Below are 17,074 nucleotides of genomic sequence, written 5' to 3'. Positions count from 1 at the left end.
TTCCCCGGAGTACATGTCAGCCGGCCAAATCGCTCCCTCGTGGACTGTACGGAATCAAAGGGAGCTGCCCTGTACATTGTGGATTTTCATATGCCAAAGGGCTTGGGACTTGGCCCCGACTCCTAAGGAGACTTCATTCTGCAAACTGCCCTTTCCACCCAAACGCTTTCAGAGGTTTTTTTCTCTTTGAAATCACCTGTCAGCTGGCAAGTTGATGTAGAAGAACCAGCTTGTCTGCCACTATTTCAAAGCACTGATTAGACATCTGTGAGGAAAAGAAACTATTAAGCTGCCTAATACCCACCTGGACTGAATTCTTGATCGTTTCCTTGGGTAAATTACATTGCTGAGGTGCAAGTTTTCAATGTCAGCAAGCTAACATAGGGCTACACTGTCCAAAAGGAGAGTTTTTGTTTTTTTATGATGTTTCGTAAGTGTTTATTATGTGTCATGCACTGTTATAAGCCTTGGGGGAAAGACAAGTTAATCGGAGGGAACAGAGTCCCTGTCCTACAAGGGCATCACAGTCTAAGCAGGAGGGAGAACATATATTGAATCCCCATTTTGTAGTAGAAGAAATTGAGGCACAAAGAAGTGAAATGACTTGTCCAAGGTCACACAAGTAGGCACGTGGCAGAGCCAGGATTAGAACCCCATGGGAAGCAGCCTGGCCTAGATAGAGTAAGGATCTGGAAGTAGGATCCGGGTCCTAATCCCGGTTTCGCCACTTATTCGTTGTGTGACCTTGGACAAGTCACTTAATAATCTCGGTGCTTGTTATCTCATCTGCAAAATGGGGACTTTGAGCCCCATGTGGGACAGGGACTGTGTCTAACCTGATTAGCTCGTACCTACCCCAGTGCTTCAAACAGTGCTCGACCCATAGTAAACGCTCAACAAATATCATTATTATGCCCCAGGTCCTCTGGCTCCCCGGGGCCAAGCTTTAGCCACTAGGCCATGCTGCTTCCCCAAAAGGCGTCCTCAGGGTCTGAGAGAGTTACTGCACCTCCTAAAGCGTGGCTCAGTGGAAAGAGCCCGGGCTTGGGAGTCAGAGGTCATGGGTTTGAATTCCTGCTCTTCCACCTGTCAGCTGGGTGACTGTGGGCAAGTCACTTCCCTTCTCTGTGCCTCAGTTCCCTCATCTGTAAAACGGGGATGAAGACTGTGAGCCCCACGTGGGCCAACCTGATGACCCGGGATCTCTCCCAGCGCTTAAAACAGTGCTCTGCATATAGTAAGCGCTTAACAAATCCCAACATTATTAAAGGACTTAATTTATTTCTAATGGAGCAACCTCCAAATTGGGAGAATCTAGTTCAGAGCTTCAGAAGGTGATCACCACCATAACTGGGTAGCCATTACGCCGATAGCACCGTCACGTAGAGCTGTGGCTCTCGGGAAAGAAAAATAATTCTGGTTCGGCTTAAATTTATTCTTCCCTTTTCGCCATCAGGCACAGGGTAGGAAACACTGTTTCCGATTGCGAGTGAAGAAAAGGTCAGGCAGGCTAGCCTGATGAGTAACCCACGGGGATGACTCAGAAGCAGCACGGCGTAGTGGAGAGAACGCGGGCCTGGGAGTCAGAAGGTCACGGGTTCTAATCCCGGCTCTGCCACTTGTCTGCTCTGTGACCTCGGGCAAGTCACTTCACTTCTCTGTGCCTCAGTGACCTCATCTGTAAAATGGGGATTGAGACTGTGAGCCCCACATGGGACAGGGACCTGATTTTTTGTATCCACCCCGGCTCTTAATACAGCGCCTGGCACATAGAGAAGGAGCGTGGCACAGTGGAAAGAGCCCGGGCTTGGGAGTCAGAGTTCGTGGGTTCGAATCCCGGCTCCGCCGCTTGCCAGCTGTGTGACTTTGGGCAAGTCACTTAACTTCTCTGTGCCTCAGTTACCTCATCTGTAAAATGGGGGTGAAAACTGTGAGCCCCACGTGGGACAACCTGATCACCTTGTATCCCCCAGCGCTTAGAACAGTGCTTTGCATATAGTAAGCGCTTAACAAATACCACATAGTAAGTACTTAATAAATACTATCATTATTATTATTATTGTTATTGTTATTATGACTGTCTCCCAAGAACGAAATTGTGTTGGCACGGAGTCAAAGTACCATCCTCTTGCTCTTCTAGGGCAATGAAAACCACCACTGATATTTCAGTTCTAACCCCGGCAAAGTCTCCTTCTTCGGAAGTTGGGTGCGACATTCGTAAACAAAACTGAATCTCATCAGCAGGCCCTTTGGACGTCCCCTGATCCGAGTGCCGACGCTTCCCGCCTCCCCTCCCGTTTCCTACCTTTCCGTCGGATGCAGTGTTGATCCTGTAGTGGTAAACCCTTCCCTCGTATCTCAATGATATGGACCTCTGCCCTGGACTGCTCTCGCTCTCCCGCACCAGAAAACTCCCATTGATTCCGCTGCTCAGCAGGTACTCGGCCGCGTTGCGGGAGACCGGTCCGTGGTACCAAGAATGTTTCTCCAAACTATTTACTGGAGTGATGTAGTTGCTGGGGACCCACCCTTGCCCATTCTTGGTCTGGGCTTCGCACCATTCCCCGTTGTGATTGTAGCCCAAGACGCGGAGCTTTTCACCTGGAGGAGAAAGACAAGGTAGACTGCAACACGCCTTCTTCAACATACCAATCCTCCCCCATTTATTCTTCTGGAGTTGCCAGTAGATCCCTCTAGATTCCTCAATAAGCTTGCCCGTAGCGGCAAAAATGATTAGATTCTATTCCTGTCGCTCTGCCTGCACGTGCTAAAATTCAGTGCTATGAAGTTCAAGCAAAAGATTCACCCGAAAATTTATTCTTAGAGGGCTGAATAATCTCGATTCTTAAATTTACTCCGAAGGGATGAAATTACTGTGGATTGCGGTTTTCAATCAAATCAGCCACGCAGGACCACCACTTTGGGAGTCGGACCTCATTTCTGTGAACAATCTCGTACGAGACGCTCGTCTGAAAGAAGCATTCTCCAGAAACCATTTCCTGCACTTTGGGACAGTTTTCAAGCCAAACATAAAGCTATTCTTTAAATGACCAAAGGGATGTTTAGTCAAGCCCTAGGTCTGCCAAATTTTCTCTCTCCAAACCACCATGGGTGGCCCGCACAGCCCTCTTACCTTTAGTGATGCTTAGAGTGTTGTCTCCACTGGCCACAAAATCATAGAGTGCAACAAAAAGGTTAGGGTCATTTTCACTGGGACCAGCAAGAAGATTTTCCTTAGAGTTCCAACGAGCTGCTTCACTCAGGCCTTGGGATTCAAAATCAGATGCTACTGGTCTCTGAAGGGCTTCTGGAAGAGAAGGGAGAAAAGAGACGGAGGAGTGAAGAGAACTGGAAGGAGAGCAGGCGAAAAAAAAAACCCTAGGTTAATTCCCAGTTGAAATAGAAAAACCAGCCGATTTTTCCAACCCGCAATGAGCTGCTGGGTTCTACGTTGGGCCCGCTAGTTGCGAGCCCGTTGTTGGGTAGGGACTGTCTCTATCTGTTACCGAAGTGTACTTTCCAAGCGCTTAGTATAGTGTTCTGCACACATTTCTAGTTCATTAAGTATCTTGACATCTGTAGTCCTCACGCACGCACGAAAAAAGGTGCCAAAGCTCACTGTTCCTGAATTTTAATTTTGTGGAAAATGTTAAGCACTCTCCAAGTTTGTTTGAGCAAGCTGATTAGGTTCTTGCTCCTAAACAATCTTTCACCTTTCTAATACCGTCTGACAATTCAAAACGAGTCATTTTAGACACGTCAAAAGAGTCAACCTTAATGGACCTGCGCACTGCACACACGTCGTAACGGAGAGAAAATGCCTTCATCCCGCTCAACTCATTGGTACTTCCAAAGCAGGGACAGCAAAATAATAATTAATAATAATTGAGGAATTTGTTCAGCTCTACATGCCAAACACCGTATTTAGCGCTGGGGCAGATACAAAATAATCAGCTCCCACATGGGGCTCACAGTCTAAGTAGAAGGGAGAACAGATATCGAATCCCCATTTTGCAGATGAGGGAATAGAGGCACAAAGAAGTGTAGTGACTTGCCCAAGGTCACACAGCAGACAAGTGGCAGAGCCGGGATTAGAAATCAGGACCTCTGACACCCAAGCCCATGCTCTTTCCACTAGGCCACACTACCGACTTCTCCAAGCTACCTTGAGCTATCAGCGGCCACTTTCTCATCAGGAATCTAAGCCAATGGAGAAGCAGCATGGCCTAATGGAGAGGGATGGGCCTGAGAGTCAGAAGGATCTGGTTTCCAATCCCAGCTCCACCACTCTTCTGCTGTGTGAACCTGGACAAGTTACTTAACTTCTCTGTGACTCAGTTACCACATCTATAAAATGGGGATTAAGACTACGAGCCCCATGCGAGACATGGATATGTCCAACCTGATTACCTCACACCTACCCCAATGCTTAATATAACACCTGGCACGTAGTAAGCGCTTAACAAATACCAAAAAATAAATAAATGGGGGCTTACATTCATGTTCTGGGACTCTAAGACTTCATGTTCACGCTTGTCCTTGTTAACTGGACTACGATGAAAAGGAAGAGTGTGCCCTTAACATTCAGCATTCTAAATCCAACCTAGAGGGATGGGAGGAATCTCTCAGCTCCCCTGAGCCCATCATGGGAGGGTGGAGAAATTATAATGTCATTTTGACCAATGGTCCCGTTATCCTTCCCTGCACACCCAGAGAACGCCCACCCAGCTCTTGGCTAGGGTCCCCTCCTTCTCTAATTGGCCTGCATTCACCTTTGTTCATTCATTCAATAGTATTTACTGAGCGCTTACTATGTGCAGAGCACTGTACTAAGCGCTTGGAATAGACAATTCGGCAACAGATAGAGACTATCCCTGCCCAATGAGGGGCTCACAGTCTAATCGAGTAAGGAGTCAGGAAGTATGTCCAAAATTACTGCGAGAGTAGAGGACTGGATAGTATTTTCAATACTAAGCGCCCAACATCTATGCCAGAGGAAAGACTGAAAGTGACTTTTTGAAGGTAGTGAATTGGGAATAAAATGAAGAAAAGCATTCCCTAGGGGGCGTCCTTTTTGACCCCGCTCTGAAATGACATCGAACACAAGCACAATTACTTCCTACAGTCAAGTGGAGCTGCTGGGTTCTACATTGAGCCCGCTAGCTGCGAGCCCATTGCTGGGTAGGGACTGTCTCTGTCTGCTACCGAAGTGTACTTTCCAAGCGCTTAGTACAGTGTTCTGCACACACATAAGCGCTCAATAAATACGACTGAATGGATGAACTGCTCCACCCCTCAGAAAACACGATTCTGAAATAAACTGGCGGTCGTTTGGAATGCAAACCAACTTTGGTGGAAAAGAGAAACTTTCAATTCTGGTATCTTGGTAAAGACAGAAGGCCACCAGTGCTTAGATTATACCTTTATTAATAAATCCAAGCACATCTATAATAATTAAGATGATAATTATAATAATAATACTTGTTAAGCATTTACTGTAGACCGTAAGCTCATTATGGGTAGGGAATGTAACTGCAAATTCTGTTGTATTCCCCCAAGCACTTGATATAGAACAATAGAATTGGCAGACACGTTCTGTATCTGTTGTATTCTACTCTCCCAAGCGCTTAGTACAGTGATTTGCAAAGAGAAAGCACTCAATAAATACCATTGAGAGATTGACTTACTACGTGCCAAGCATGGTATTAAGCACTGAGGAGATAAGAAAAAGCAGATCGGACACGGTGTCTGCCCCACGTGGGATCTTGACCCAATTTGTTGGTCATCATGGAAGGGGTCAAAACAGAAAACACACTCAGTACTCCACCAACAACATCTTCCAGATTGTGGAATAACCCTGCTGATTTTTATGTTATTTATTCCCTAAGCATCCCTATTGCATAACTATTTTGAACTGTCACGGAGATGTTCGGCTTTGGCTTCTTAACGTTGCGCACCAAGAGGCTTAGGAGCTTACTAACTGGGTCTAGGGCTAGTCCATACCAACTAACATAATGGGATTTGGCTATTTTGGAAAGGCACATGCCACCTTGGTTTGGGTTTCCAAACTTCTTAAAATTATTACTCAAACTAGCATCCATTCAAATAACTGAACCCATGGGGTCGAGTTCTGGCCCGCAAGAATGGGACAGGCAGAAGCGAACTCTCCAGCATTCCATCCCGACATTTAAATTATCCTGAAGATGGAAGCAAGTGGGACTAGGGTTGGTCCCCTCTTCTTGACCCGCAACAATTACTCTACAGAAACCAATCGATCATATGTATTGAGAGCTTACTGTGTGCAGAACACTGTTCTACGTACTTGGGACAGTACAATGCAACAGAAATGGTAAACACTTGCCCTGCACACAAAGAGCTTACAGTCTAGAAGGGGACATTAATATAAATTACTGATATAATCAATTATGACACTAAGTTATGGATGTAATGAATTATTGCTACCACACTCACCAATGACCACCTCAGCTAAATGACCTCCTTAGTCAAATTCTGATGGGTTCTACTCTGTCCTAATCTTTCTTGACCTCTCTGCTTTCTTCAGCACTGTGGACGAACACTCCTTGAAACGCCACTGGGCTTTGATAACGTGATCCTTTCCTGGTTGTCCTTCTACCCCTACGATGGCTCCTCCTCGGTCTGTTTGCTGGCTCCACTTTCACCTCCCAACACCAGCGGGCTTTGATAACACGATCCTTTCCTGGTTGTCCTTCTACCCCTACGATGGCTCCTCCTCGGCCTGTTTGCTGGCTCCACTTTCACCTCCCAACCCCTAATTCTGGGAGTTCCGCAAGGCTTTGCTCTGGTCCCCTACTAATCTCTCTTTCAAGGAGTTCTACCCTCATTCTTTCAGTGAGTTTTAGCTCCCTGAAAGTAAACATTCAGCATTCTGTGTGCAGAGCACCTTACTAAGCGCTTACTCTAACAGAGTTGGTAAACACGTCCCCTGCCCACAACCAGCTTAGTCTGGAGGATGCCCCACCTGCACTCAAACAGTATGTTCTAAAACTGATCGTTTTCCCTCGTCCGAACTTTTCTATCTTTATTCATCACCATTTTCCCTGTCCCAGAAGCCCACAAACTTGAATAATGAATAGAGCATGGACCTGGGAGTCAGAAGGTCATGGGTTTTAATCCCAACTCTGCCACTTCTCTGCTGTGTGACCTTGGGCAAGTCACTTCACTTCTCTGGGCCTCCGTCATCTCACCTGCAAAATGGGGACTGAGACAGGGAACCCCACGTGGGACAGGTACTATGTCCAACCTGATTCGTCTATATCCACCCCAGCGCTTAGTACAGTGCCCGGCACCCGTAAGCGCTTGACAAATACCACACATTATTATTATCATTATCGGTTCCTCAGCGTCTTTCAGCTCTTGCGTTCATTCGGCTGCTAAATCCGGCCAGTTCTTGCGTCGTGACTTTTCCCGGATGCACTTCTTCCACTCCTCCCAAACACTGGTCCAATTTGTCATAACACATTGCATCATTCTCCCACTCATCTCTCAGTCTCTTGCATCTCTCCCCTTCAGTCCCTAGAATGTGCCGCTGTCCCAGTCATCCTCCTTGCCACGCATCCCTCTGCTCCTCAAAAACCTCCAACGGCTTCTTGGTCCTCTCTACGTCAAGCAAAAGCTCCCACCGGCTCCGCCCATATGATAGGTTGGTTCTTTTCCCCCATTACTTCCCAGCTCATGCTTTTCATTCCTCCCGAGTTCATCTTTTACGTTTAGTACCTTGTTCTCACCTCCCCCACTGTATTTCACCTGCCTTAAACCAGCGGCAGTAACGGTATTTACTATTCCCTGGGTGCGACGGTCTACGTGCTTGAAAAAGTACAACACAAGGGATACGTTGTAAATTCCTCTCCCTGACCGAATCCAACAAAATCTTCCCCAAATTCCCCCTCCGCCCGGGAAGCTGTCCCTGATTGCATCTTAACATCCCAGTCGTCCCGGCCCAACTCCATCCCCAGCATTTATACATTTCTTTCTTTTCCTAAAATTGATGTATCTCTGCATATTTTATTTGCTTATTCAATGATTTATTTGGCTATATTCATCCTGACACATCTGAACTACTTCCTATTACATACTTGTCCTTTCTCTTGCTCCAAATATTTGTAAATAATTATAATTACCTGTCCACCTCTTAAGATTGTAAACTCCCAGTGGATAGTGAAAATGTGTCTTGCTTCTACTATATTCTCCCAAGAGCTTACTAGAATGCTCTTTTCATTTTTATGGTCTTCATTAAGTGCTAACTGTGTGACAGCCACTGTACTAAGCGTGGGGAAAAGACACAAGCTAATCAGGTTGGGCACAGTCCAGGTCCCATATGGGGCCCACAATCTTAATCCTCACTTTACAGATGAGGTAACTAAGGCCCAGAGAAGTGAAGCGACTTGCCGAAGGTCACACAGCAGACAAATGGTAGAGCTGGGATTAGAATCCGGGTCAGCTGACTCCCAGAATTATTCTAAAACAAATATCTGTATTACAGGGACTAGGAAGGGTGAGGATGGCAGCAGTTAACGTCTTCGCTGATTTTCCCCGTGAGAGTTTGTTTACCACCTGGCTGGGTTGAACTGGCCTGAACTGGGCTGGCTTCAATCAGTCAGTCGTATATATTGAGGTCTTACTGTGTGCAGAGCACTGACTTGGGAGAGTACGATACAACGGGATTAGCAGACACGTTCCCTGCCCATATAACACTTTATCCCAGGCCTCTTTCCTGCTATTCAATCTTGCATTTCCTCTTGCCTCCGAGACATCTCCACTTGGACGTCTCACCAACATCCCAAACTCACCACGCCCCGAACTGAATTGATCTTTCCTCCCAACTTTCCCACCTCCGTGGAGACCACCACCAACCCCCTGCTCCGGAAGCCTCAAGCTTGATGTCATCCTCCAATCTCCCATTTTTCAGCTCTCACTCTCAGTCAACCGCTAAAGCCCGTTCGCACCGTTTCTGGATACGCGCCTTCGTCTCCCCACAAACCAGCCGCCACCCTGGTTCAACTCTCATCATATCCCTGTTAATCTAGGTCAACATCCTCACTGGTCTCCCTACCTCTTCAGGCTACATCATAAACTACCTCCAGAGACCATATCCCTTCGCTCCTCAAAAACATCCCATGACTGCCCCTCTCCCTCCGCATCAAACAAAAACTAGAGCAGGGGCCTGGGAGTCAGAAAGTCATGGGTTCTAATCCCAGTTCTGCCACTTGTCTGCTGTGAGACTTTGGGCAAGTCACTTCGCTTCTCTGGGCCTCAGTTACCTCATCTGTAAAATAGGGATTGAGACTTGTGAGCCCCACGTGGGGCAGGGACTGTGTCCAGCCCAATTTACTTGTACCCACACTGGTGCTTAGTACAGTGCCTGGCACGGAGTAAGCGCTTAACAAATACCACAATTATTATTATTATTAGTATTGGTGTCAAGGCTCTCCACCAGCTTTCTTTATCAGACTGCAAGCTCCTCGAGGGTAGGGGCTGTGCCTACCAGACTCTATCGTACTGTGCTCTCCCGAGCACATAGCACCATGCTTTTGCAAGCAGTAAGTGTTCAACGGATAAAATCGTCTGACTGACTAGCACACTCTCTCCACCTACAATTTCCCAGCTGGCACTCTCCACCCCTCCCAAGCTCACCGAAGGTATCCTGCTTCCCAGCACAGTTGACACCACCACTATCCTCCAGGTCCCTAGAGCCTGCAGCTACGGCAGCATCTTGTTGCCTCTCTCTCTTTCAATTCTCCTAGTCCGACTGTCACCGGATGGTTTCAACCTCTCTGCCCACTGCTGGATTATTCCTGCCGTGTGCACCCACCATGCTGGGCACGTGCGGGGCAAGGCTGCCATCAATACCTTCTGATTGAGCTCCCTATAATTACGGTATTTGTTAAGCGCTTATTGTGCCAGGCACCGTACTAAGCGCTGGGGTGGATACAAGCAAATCGGGATGGACGCAGTTCCTGTCCCACATGGAGCTCAGAGTCGCAATTCCCATTTTCCAGATGAGGTATCTGAAGCCCAGGGAAGTGAAGCGACTTGCCTAGGTCACCCAGCACACAAGTGGCAGAGCCGGGATTAGAACCTTCCGACTCCCAGGCCCGTGCTCTAGCCGCTATGCTACGCTGCTTCTGCTTCTTCCCTGTGGATTTCAGGCAGGCTAGAGGGGGAAATCACATCCAAACCAGGTTAATATCTGTCTCGCTTTGGGGGCCCTGTCTTCTTAGCTCCATCTTCACTCCTCCACCCTTTATCCCCCTCCATTTTTTCAGTACTTTCTCCCCTCGAGTGCTACTCTTTTAGGCTGCCCAATCCCCCAGCACCAGAATACTTATTTGGTAGCCTTATACTCTGCCATCTCCCCTATCTGTAATTTGTTTTCATGTCTGTCTCCCCCACTAGACTAAGCTTCTATGGGCAGAGATTGTATTTACCAACTTTCTGCCAAGCGCTTAGCCCAGTGCTCTGCACACAATAAGTGCTCAATAAATACTTGGACTGTGAGTCCCAAGTGGGACAGGAACTGTGTCCAACCTAACGAACTTACATGCCCACAATGAGTTTACAGTCTAGAGGGGAGACAATACTAATATAAATCATGGAGAGGTACGTACGTGATGTGGGGCTGAGGGAGGGGTGAATAAAGGGCAGCGCGAGGGTGATATAGAAGGTAGTGGGAGAAGAGGAAATGAGGGCTTAGTCGGAGAAGGCCTCTTGGAGAGTGAAGGCTTTGAAGGTGGGGAGAGTGATGATCTGTCAGATGTGAAGAGGGAGGGGGTTCTAGGCAAGGGGCAGGGTGTGGGCGAGGCGCTGGCGACAAGATAGATGAGCTCAAGGTACAACGAATAGGTTGGCACTATAGGAGCAAAGCGTGTGGGTTGGGTAATAAACTGGAGAGGTAAGATAGGAGGGGGCAAATTGATTGGGTGTTTTAAAGCCAATAGTAAAAAGTTTCTGCTTAATCCGAAGGTGGATTAAGTGGGCAACCACCGCAGGTTATTGAGGAGTGGAGAAACACGAACCGAATGGTTTCGCAGAAAAACGATCCAGCCAGTAGAGTGAAGTACTCACTGAGGTCGGGGGAGACAGGAGGCAGGGAGGCCAGCAATGAGGCTGATGCAGTAGTCAGGGCAGATAGGAAAAGTGCTTGGATCAACAGGGTAGCAATTAGGATAGAGAGGAAAGTGCAAATTTGAGTGACACTGCCAAGACTGAACTGACATGATATGGTGATAGATTGAATATATGGGTTGAATGAGAGAGATTCATCGACAAACTCCGAGTACGGTGCACTGCATTTAGGAGGTGCTCAATAAATACCACCAATTGGGCTAGGATAGGTAACAGAACTACGATCCTGGTACGGCATCTTTCCCTAACATTTAATGCTCTGCACAAAGCATACGCCGCAAACTCCCACATAACTCTAAGCAGTAGGCCAAAATCCTTTTCACTCCCCAGGAAACTCACGGTTGAGAATCACATCGGTTCTCCTCTAACATGTGCTTTCATGACACGCTTGAGCTAGAATACTGTTGAAGAATTATCACCTCTCAGTCCAGGAACCCGTGCTCGTCTGGCTTCGGCGAACGGGATCTCTAGAAATGGTTTGTGTGCACTAGTGTGGCTCTGGGACACAATTCTACAAGTGAGTTTTCCTGAATGGGGACTTAAAGGGCCACAGAAATATTCAAAGGGATTCACAAGACACATTTGCCTTTTAAAGGACTAATCCTGCAGCTTCCCGCATTTAACTTGGACAATTAATGGAGAGAATAATGACTCTAATCATGATAACAATAATCATGATATTTGTTAAGTGCTTACTCTGTGCCAGGCACTCTACAGAGTTCAGGAAGGAAAGCTAAAATACATAGAACTATCCTGAAACTACTGCTGCTGAGTCTGGATTTTCTCAGAAAGCTCCCTAAACAGGAGAGATGGATTGGAAAATACCTGGAATAGGCAGAATGCAACATACAGCTGGCAGGAGATGACACACCAAGCTGATCGACATTGCTGATGAAAGAGAAGCTCGCAAGGGTTGTTCGGACGATGTGAATGTTCGGCCACAGGAAGAAAAAGGTCTCCCACTGCTTTCTGATTCAACAGGAAGGCAGGAAATCCAAAGCCATCCTTCCCACTCCCTCCCGGACTTGCCCCTCTCCGCAAATGACCGGCTGAAGCCTATGGTGGAGGATTGCGCGTTCCTGTCCTAGAATCAGGATGCTGGAGGTGAGGTCTCGGTCCACCACCAAGATCCTCTGCTCAATTCCCTGACTGGGCTGATATCAAAATTAACTCAGGTTCTTGTTTCATTTCAACACACGGGCTGCGCTGACAAACAGTAATAATAATAATGTTGGTATTTGTTAAGCGCTTACTATGTGCAGAGCACTGTTCTAAGCGCTGGGGTAGATACAGGGTGATCAGGTTGTCCCACGTGAGGCTCACAGTCTTAATCCTCATTTTACAGATGAGGTAACTGAGGCACAGAGAAGTTAAGTGACTTGCCCACAGTCACATAGCTGACAAGTGGCAGAGCTGGAATTCAAACTCATAACCTCTGACTCCCAAGCCCGTGCTCTTTCCACTGAACCAAGCTGCTTCTAATAAAATAAAACAACATTAAAAATGGCCACGATTTACTAAGAGTTGTGTGGAAAATACTGAAATCCTCCTTGCCCAAAGCATGAGTTTTCCGCAAACATTACTGATGAGTAGATACCCCAGAGACATCAGTCACTGGTAGCTGAAAAGCATCATGGCATAGTGGATAGAGCTCGGCCGGGGAGTCAGAAGGTCACGGGTTCTAATCCGAGTTCAGTTCCTTCTAGGGAACCCTGGGCTCATGTGAAATAAATACAGTGCTGAAACTATTATTATTTTTAATGTGGTTTTGCTGTAATTTCCTTTCCCCTAATGCTCTCAAGTCTTCCAAAATGTTTTTATTCACACGTAGAACCACTTTTAAATAGTTACGGTATATCCACCATCCAGCTACACACTGGTTTTTACACCCATACACAGTGATGTAAATCAAGAACCAACCGCCAAAGGCGATAGCACTGGGCATGTCACTTTCCTTCTCTGGGTCTCAGTTACTTCACCTAGACGCTCCAATCTGATTAATCTGTATCTACCCCAGGGCTTAGAACAGTGCCTGGTGCATAGCAAGTCCTTAAACATAAACATATACCAAAAAAAAAAAAGGTTCCAGCTAGTAACATCTAGAGCCCCCACACACCAGAAAATTTTCTAAAGCCTAGGGACCTATTTGATTCACAGACAGGACTAAAAACCCAGGATCCCCTGTTTCATTCATTCAATTGTATTTATTGAGCACTTACTGGGTACAGAACACTGTACCAAGTGCTTGGGGGAGTACAATATAAGAATATAATAAACACATTCCCTGTCCACAAGGAGCTTACAGTCTAGAGGGGAAGACAGACATTAGTATAATTTACAGATATGGACATAATAATAACAATTACATTATTCGTTAAGCGCTGACTATATGCCAGGCACTGTACTAAGCGCTGGGGTGGATACAAGCAAATCGGGTTGGACACAGTCCCTGTCTCGGGCGGGGCTCACGGTCTCAATCCCCATTTTCCAGATGCGGTGACTGAGGCACAGAGGAGGTCACACAGGTCCAAGGTCACACAGCTGACAAATGGCAGGATTAGAGCATAAAATAGGGATCGGGACATAAATGCCGTGGGGCCGGGAGGGGTAATCCCGCAGAGCTGGACAGGTTTGGCCGACACACTTGAACACCATCTGAAGAACCATGTTTGGGCACGAAGTTGGAACTTCTTATCTTTTGCTTACTCCTACAGTATTCCTTCCAGGTTGTTAGTCATTCTCATAACTGTTTATAAAAAGTCCTCGGATGCAGAAGGTTTCAGGTCAAGACTTCCAAAACTCACTGACTGGTGAACCAAGCGCTGGGAAAGCAGGGAAATAGCATCTTTATACATTTCAATGGCTGGCAAGTTGCAGTCCCCAGGGAAGGAAAGAGCTCTGAATCCAACATAAACTTCCCAGAGTTTCTTATTGGCATCTCTGATCCAGACCTTAGTCTTCCCTAAATGGATGCAATTCCTCAGATTGATGGAGGGAACGTGTCTGCTCATTCTGCTGCATTGTACTCTCCCAAGTGCTTAGTACAGTGCTCTGCACCCAGTGAGCGCTCAATAAATTCCATTAATATAGTGAGTATAAAAGATAGTTTGAACAATTTCTACTTTATTATGGTATTTGTTAAGCTTTTACTATGTGCTAGGCATTGTACCAAGCACTGGGGTAGATACAAGCTAGTCAGCCTGGACACAGCCCACGTCTCACATGGGGCTCCTCTTTTTTATCCCCATTTTACAGATGAGGGAACTGAGGCCCAGGGAAGTGAAGTGACTTGCCCACGGTCACACAGCTCCGCCACTTGTCTGCCGTGTGACCTTGGGCAAGTCACTTCACTTCTCTGGGCCTCAGTTACCTCATCGGTAACTGTGTCCAACCTGATTACTTTGTATCCACCCCAGGTCTTTGAACAGTGCCCGCACGTAGTGAGGGCTTAACAGATACCATTAAAAAAACTGGCGGAGCTGGGATTAGAACCCAGGCCCTTCTGACTCCCAGGCCCGTGCTCTATCCACTAGGACCTGCTGCTTCTCAGCGGTTTCACCTAGAGCCTTCCCTAAATCGATGCAACTACGAGATTGATTGAGGAATGTGTCTACCGGCTCTGTCGTAAATACTCTCCCAAGTGCTTAGTACAGTGCTCTGTACCCAGTAAGTGCTCCATAAATACCTCTGATTGATTGAAAAAGGGAGTTTGAACAATTTCGACCCGAATGCTTCTCCCTTTTGAGCCCCCTCCCCTTCCCCAGCACAAGCTTTTCAAGTATCTGGGGGCAATGCACGAGCAAACTGAATAGTCACATTCCCTTTAGCTTTCCTCATTTCCCACTGTTCTTTTCTTAGCGGTCCACTAGCTGATTTCCTCCACTTCATGGAATATCTTCATTTTAAAATCTATAAAACAGATCCTTCCAAAAAGTAGGTGGGTTTCATGTTTTATTTCAAACTCCGTTCCAGTGGGTGAGATCATGCTCCGGCTATTCTAAAGCCAGTTTACGACGGTCTCATATGACCGCCCATAATATGGGCTTAAGGGTAAAAATGGAATGTCCCATAATTAAGTTTGGTTGGTCCCGTCCAATAGCTCTGGGGCCCGAACCAAATTTCATCCCTATCGCGCCTAGTCCTCTCACTCAACAGATAATTCGGAAGAGTGATAAACAGCACCCCTCTCAGGATCGCACCTGGAGAGTTTCCATTCATTCAATCGTACTCACTGAGCGCTTACCTTGTGCCGAGCACTACAGTAAGCTCTTAGGAGAGTATGATACGAAGTACTCTACCAGTCTCCGCTACAGGTGGAAGAGTCAAGTGGAGGCCTACCCATTTCACTCCTAGCTTGGGCAGTGAGTAGCGAGTGGAAGGCCATCTGCTACAAGTCAAAACTCACCCGCGCCGGGCAGCAGCGGCATGGGAGAGAGTCGAGGGCGGAGACTCGAGTTGACTGCGCGGAAGGCGGCGCTGCTAAACCACCTCCGGATTTTGACAAGAAAACTCTACCGGCTACGCTACCAGAACGACTGCAAGATGGAGGTGGGACCTTCTGGGCGAGACGTGTCCGTGGAATCGCGACAGCATAAGACAACAAACAGCACGCACAAAGAACCGTAGTTTTTCAACTTCATTATAATAATGATGACGGTATTTGTTGAGCGCTTACTATGTGTCCAGCACTGCTCTAAGCGCGGGGGAGATGCAAGATCATCATTCATTCATTCATTTGATAGTATTTATTGAGCGCTTACTGTGTATTTAGTACTTGGGAGAGTACAATAATAACAATAAACAGACACAACCCCTGTTTACAACAAGTTTACAGTCCAGAGGTTATACACAGTCTCTGTCCGACAAGGGGCTCAGTCTTAATCCCCATTTTATAGATGAGGAAACTAAGGCACTGAGAAATCAAGTGACCTGTCCCAAGTCACGCAGCAGATGAATGGTGGAGACAGGATTTAGAACCCAGGTCCTTCTAACTCCCAGGCCCGTGCTCTATCCGCTAGACCACGCTGCTTCCCAAATCTCGCCCCATCTGCAGTGACTGTGTACTCGCTCCTTTCCCCAAAGCCAGGCCAGCTCAGCCCGCATCTTTGGGCATCATGTCACATGTTCACAGAGGGAGAAAAAACAGGCTCTAGGCAACTCTTCCTCAGGGATCCCCTCACAGAGATAAAGAAGTACCATGACCTCAGGAAGAAGCCCGGGCTTGGGAGTCAGAACATCTCAGTCCTGATCTTGGCTCTGCCACTTAATTGCCATGTGGGCTTGGGCAAGTCGCTTAACTTCTCCGGGCCTCAATTTCCTCATCTGTAAAATGGGAATTTAATACCTGTTCCCTGGCCTACCTATATTGGGAGCCCCTTGTGGGACAGGGATTGTGTCCAACCTGATCAACTTGGACCCACCCCAGAATTTAGTATGGTTGGAGAAGCAGCACAGTGCAATGGATAGAGCACGGGCCTGGGAGTCAGAAGGTCACGGGTTCTAATCCTATCTCCGCCACCTCTCTGTTCTGTGACCTTGGTCAAGAAACTTCACTTCTCTGTGCCTCAGTTCCCTCATCTGTAAAATAGGGAATTAAGACTGTGAGCCCCACGCGGGACGGGGGCTGTTTCCAACCTGATTACCTTGTATCTCACCCGGAGCTTAGAACAATGCCTGGCATAGAGTAAACAATTATCACATAGTTAACAAATACCACAATTATTATTTTTGACAAATAGTAGGCGCGTCTCAAAACCCACCAATTTTGGGGGGAATATCTAGTAGTTAAATCTTTAATTTATTCACTTTCAGTGCCCCAAATAATTTCTTATACAATATCCACATTTTTTCCTCAAGTATTCTATATCATACACCAAACGCTCACTGTCAAAACAGTCTGTAATAACAAATG

General features: G+C 46.9%; 1 protein-coding gene across 3 annotated transcripts in view; it reads right to left on the bottom strand.

Annotated features, from left to right (window-relative positions):
* ABL1 (ABL proto-oncogene 1, non-receptor tyrosine kinase) overlaps positions 1-17,074 on the bottom strand; it is a 139,933-nt gene that overhangs the window by 29,723 nt on the left and 93,136 nt on the right. For all 3 annotated transcript variants that reach the window (XM_001507100.5, XM_029063644.2, XM_003428372.4), the window contains 2 exons: positions 3,134-3,307; positions 2,306-2,601 (listed from right to left, as the gene is read on the bottom strand). In XM_001507100.5, coding sequence (XP_001507150.2) covers positions 2,306-2,601; positions 3,134-3,307 — 470 coding nt within the window. The remainder of the gene's footprint in view (positions 1-2,305; positions 2,602-3,133; positions 3,308-17,074) is intronic.

The sequence above is a fragment of the Ornithorhynchus anatinus genome, chromosome 4 (assembly GCF_004115215.2).
Source record: "Ornithorhynchus anatinus isolate Pmale09 chromosome 4, mOrnAna1.pri.v4, whole genome shotgun sequence".
NCBI classification, from domain to species: Eukaryota; Metazoa; Chordata; class Mammalia; order Monotremata; family Ornithorhynchidae; genus Ornithorhynchus; species Ornithorhynchus anatinus.
Note: the sequence above shows the minus strand (reverse complement) of the source record. Positions and strands in the feature narration are given on the sequence as shown.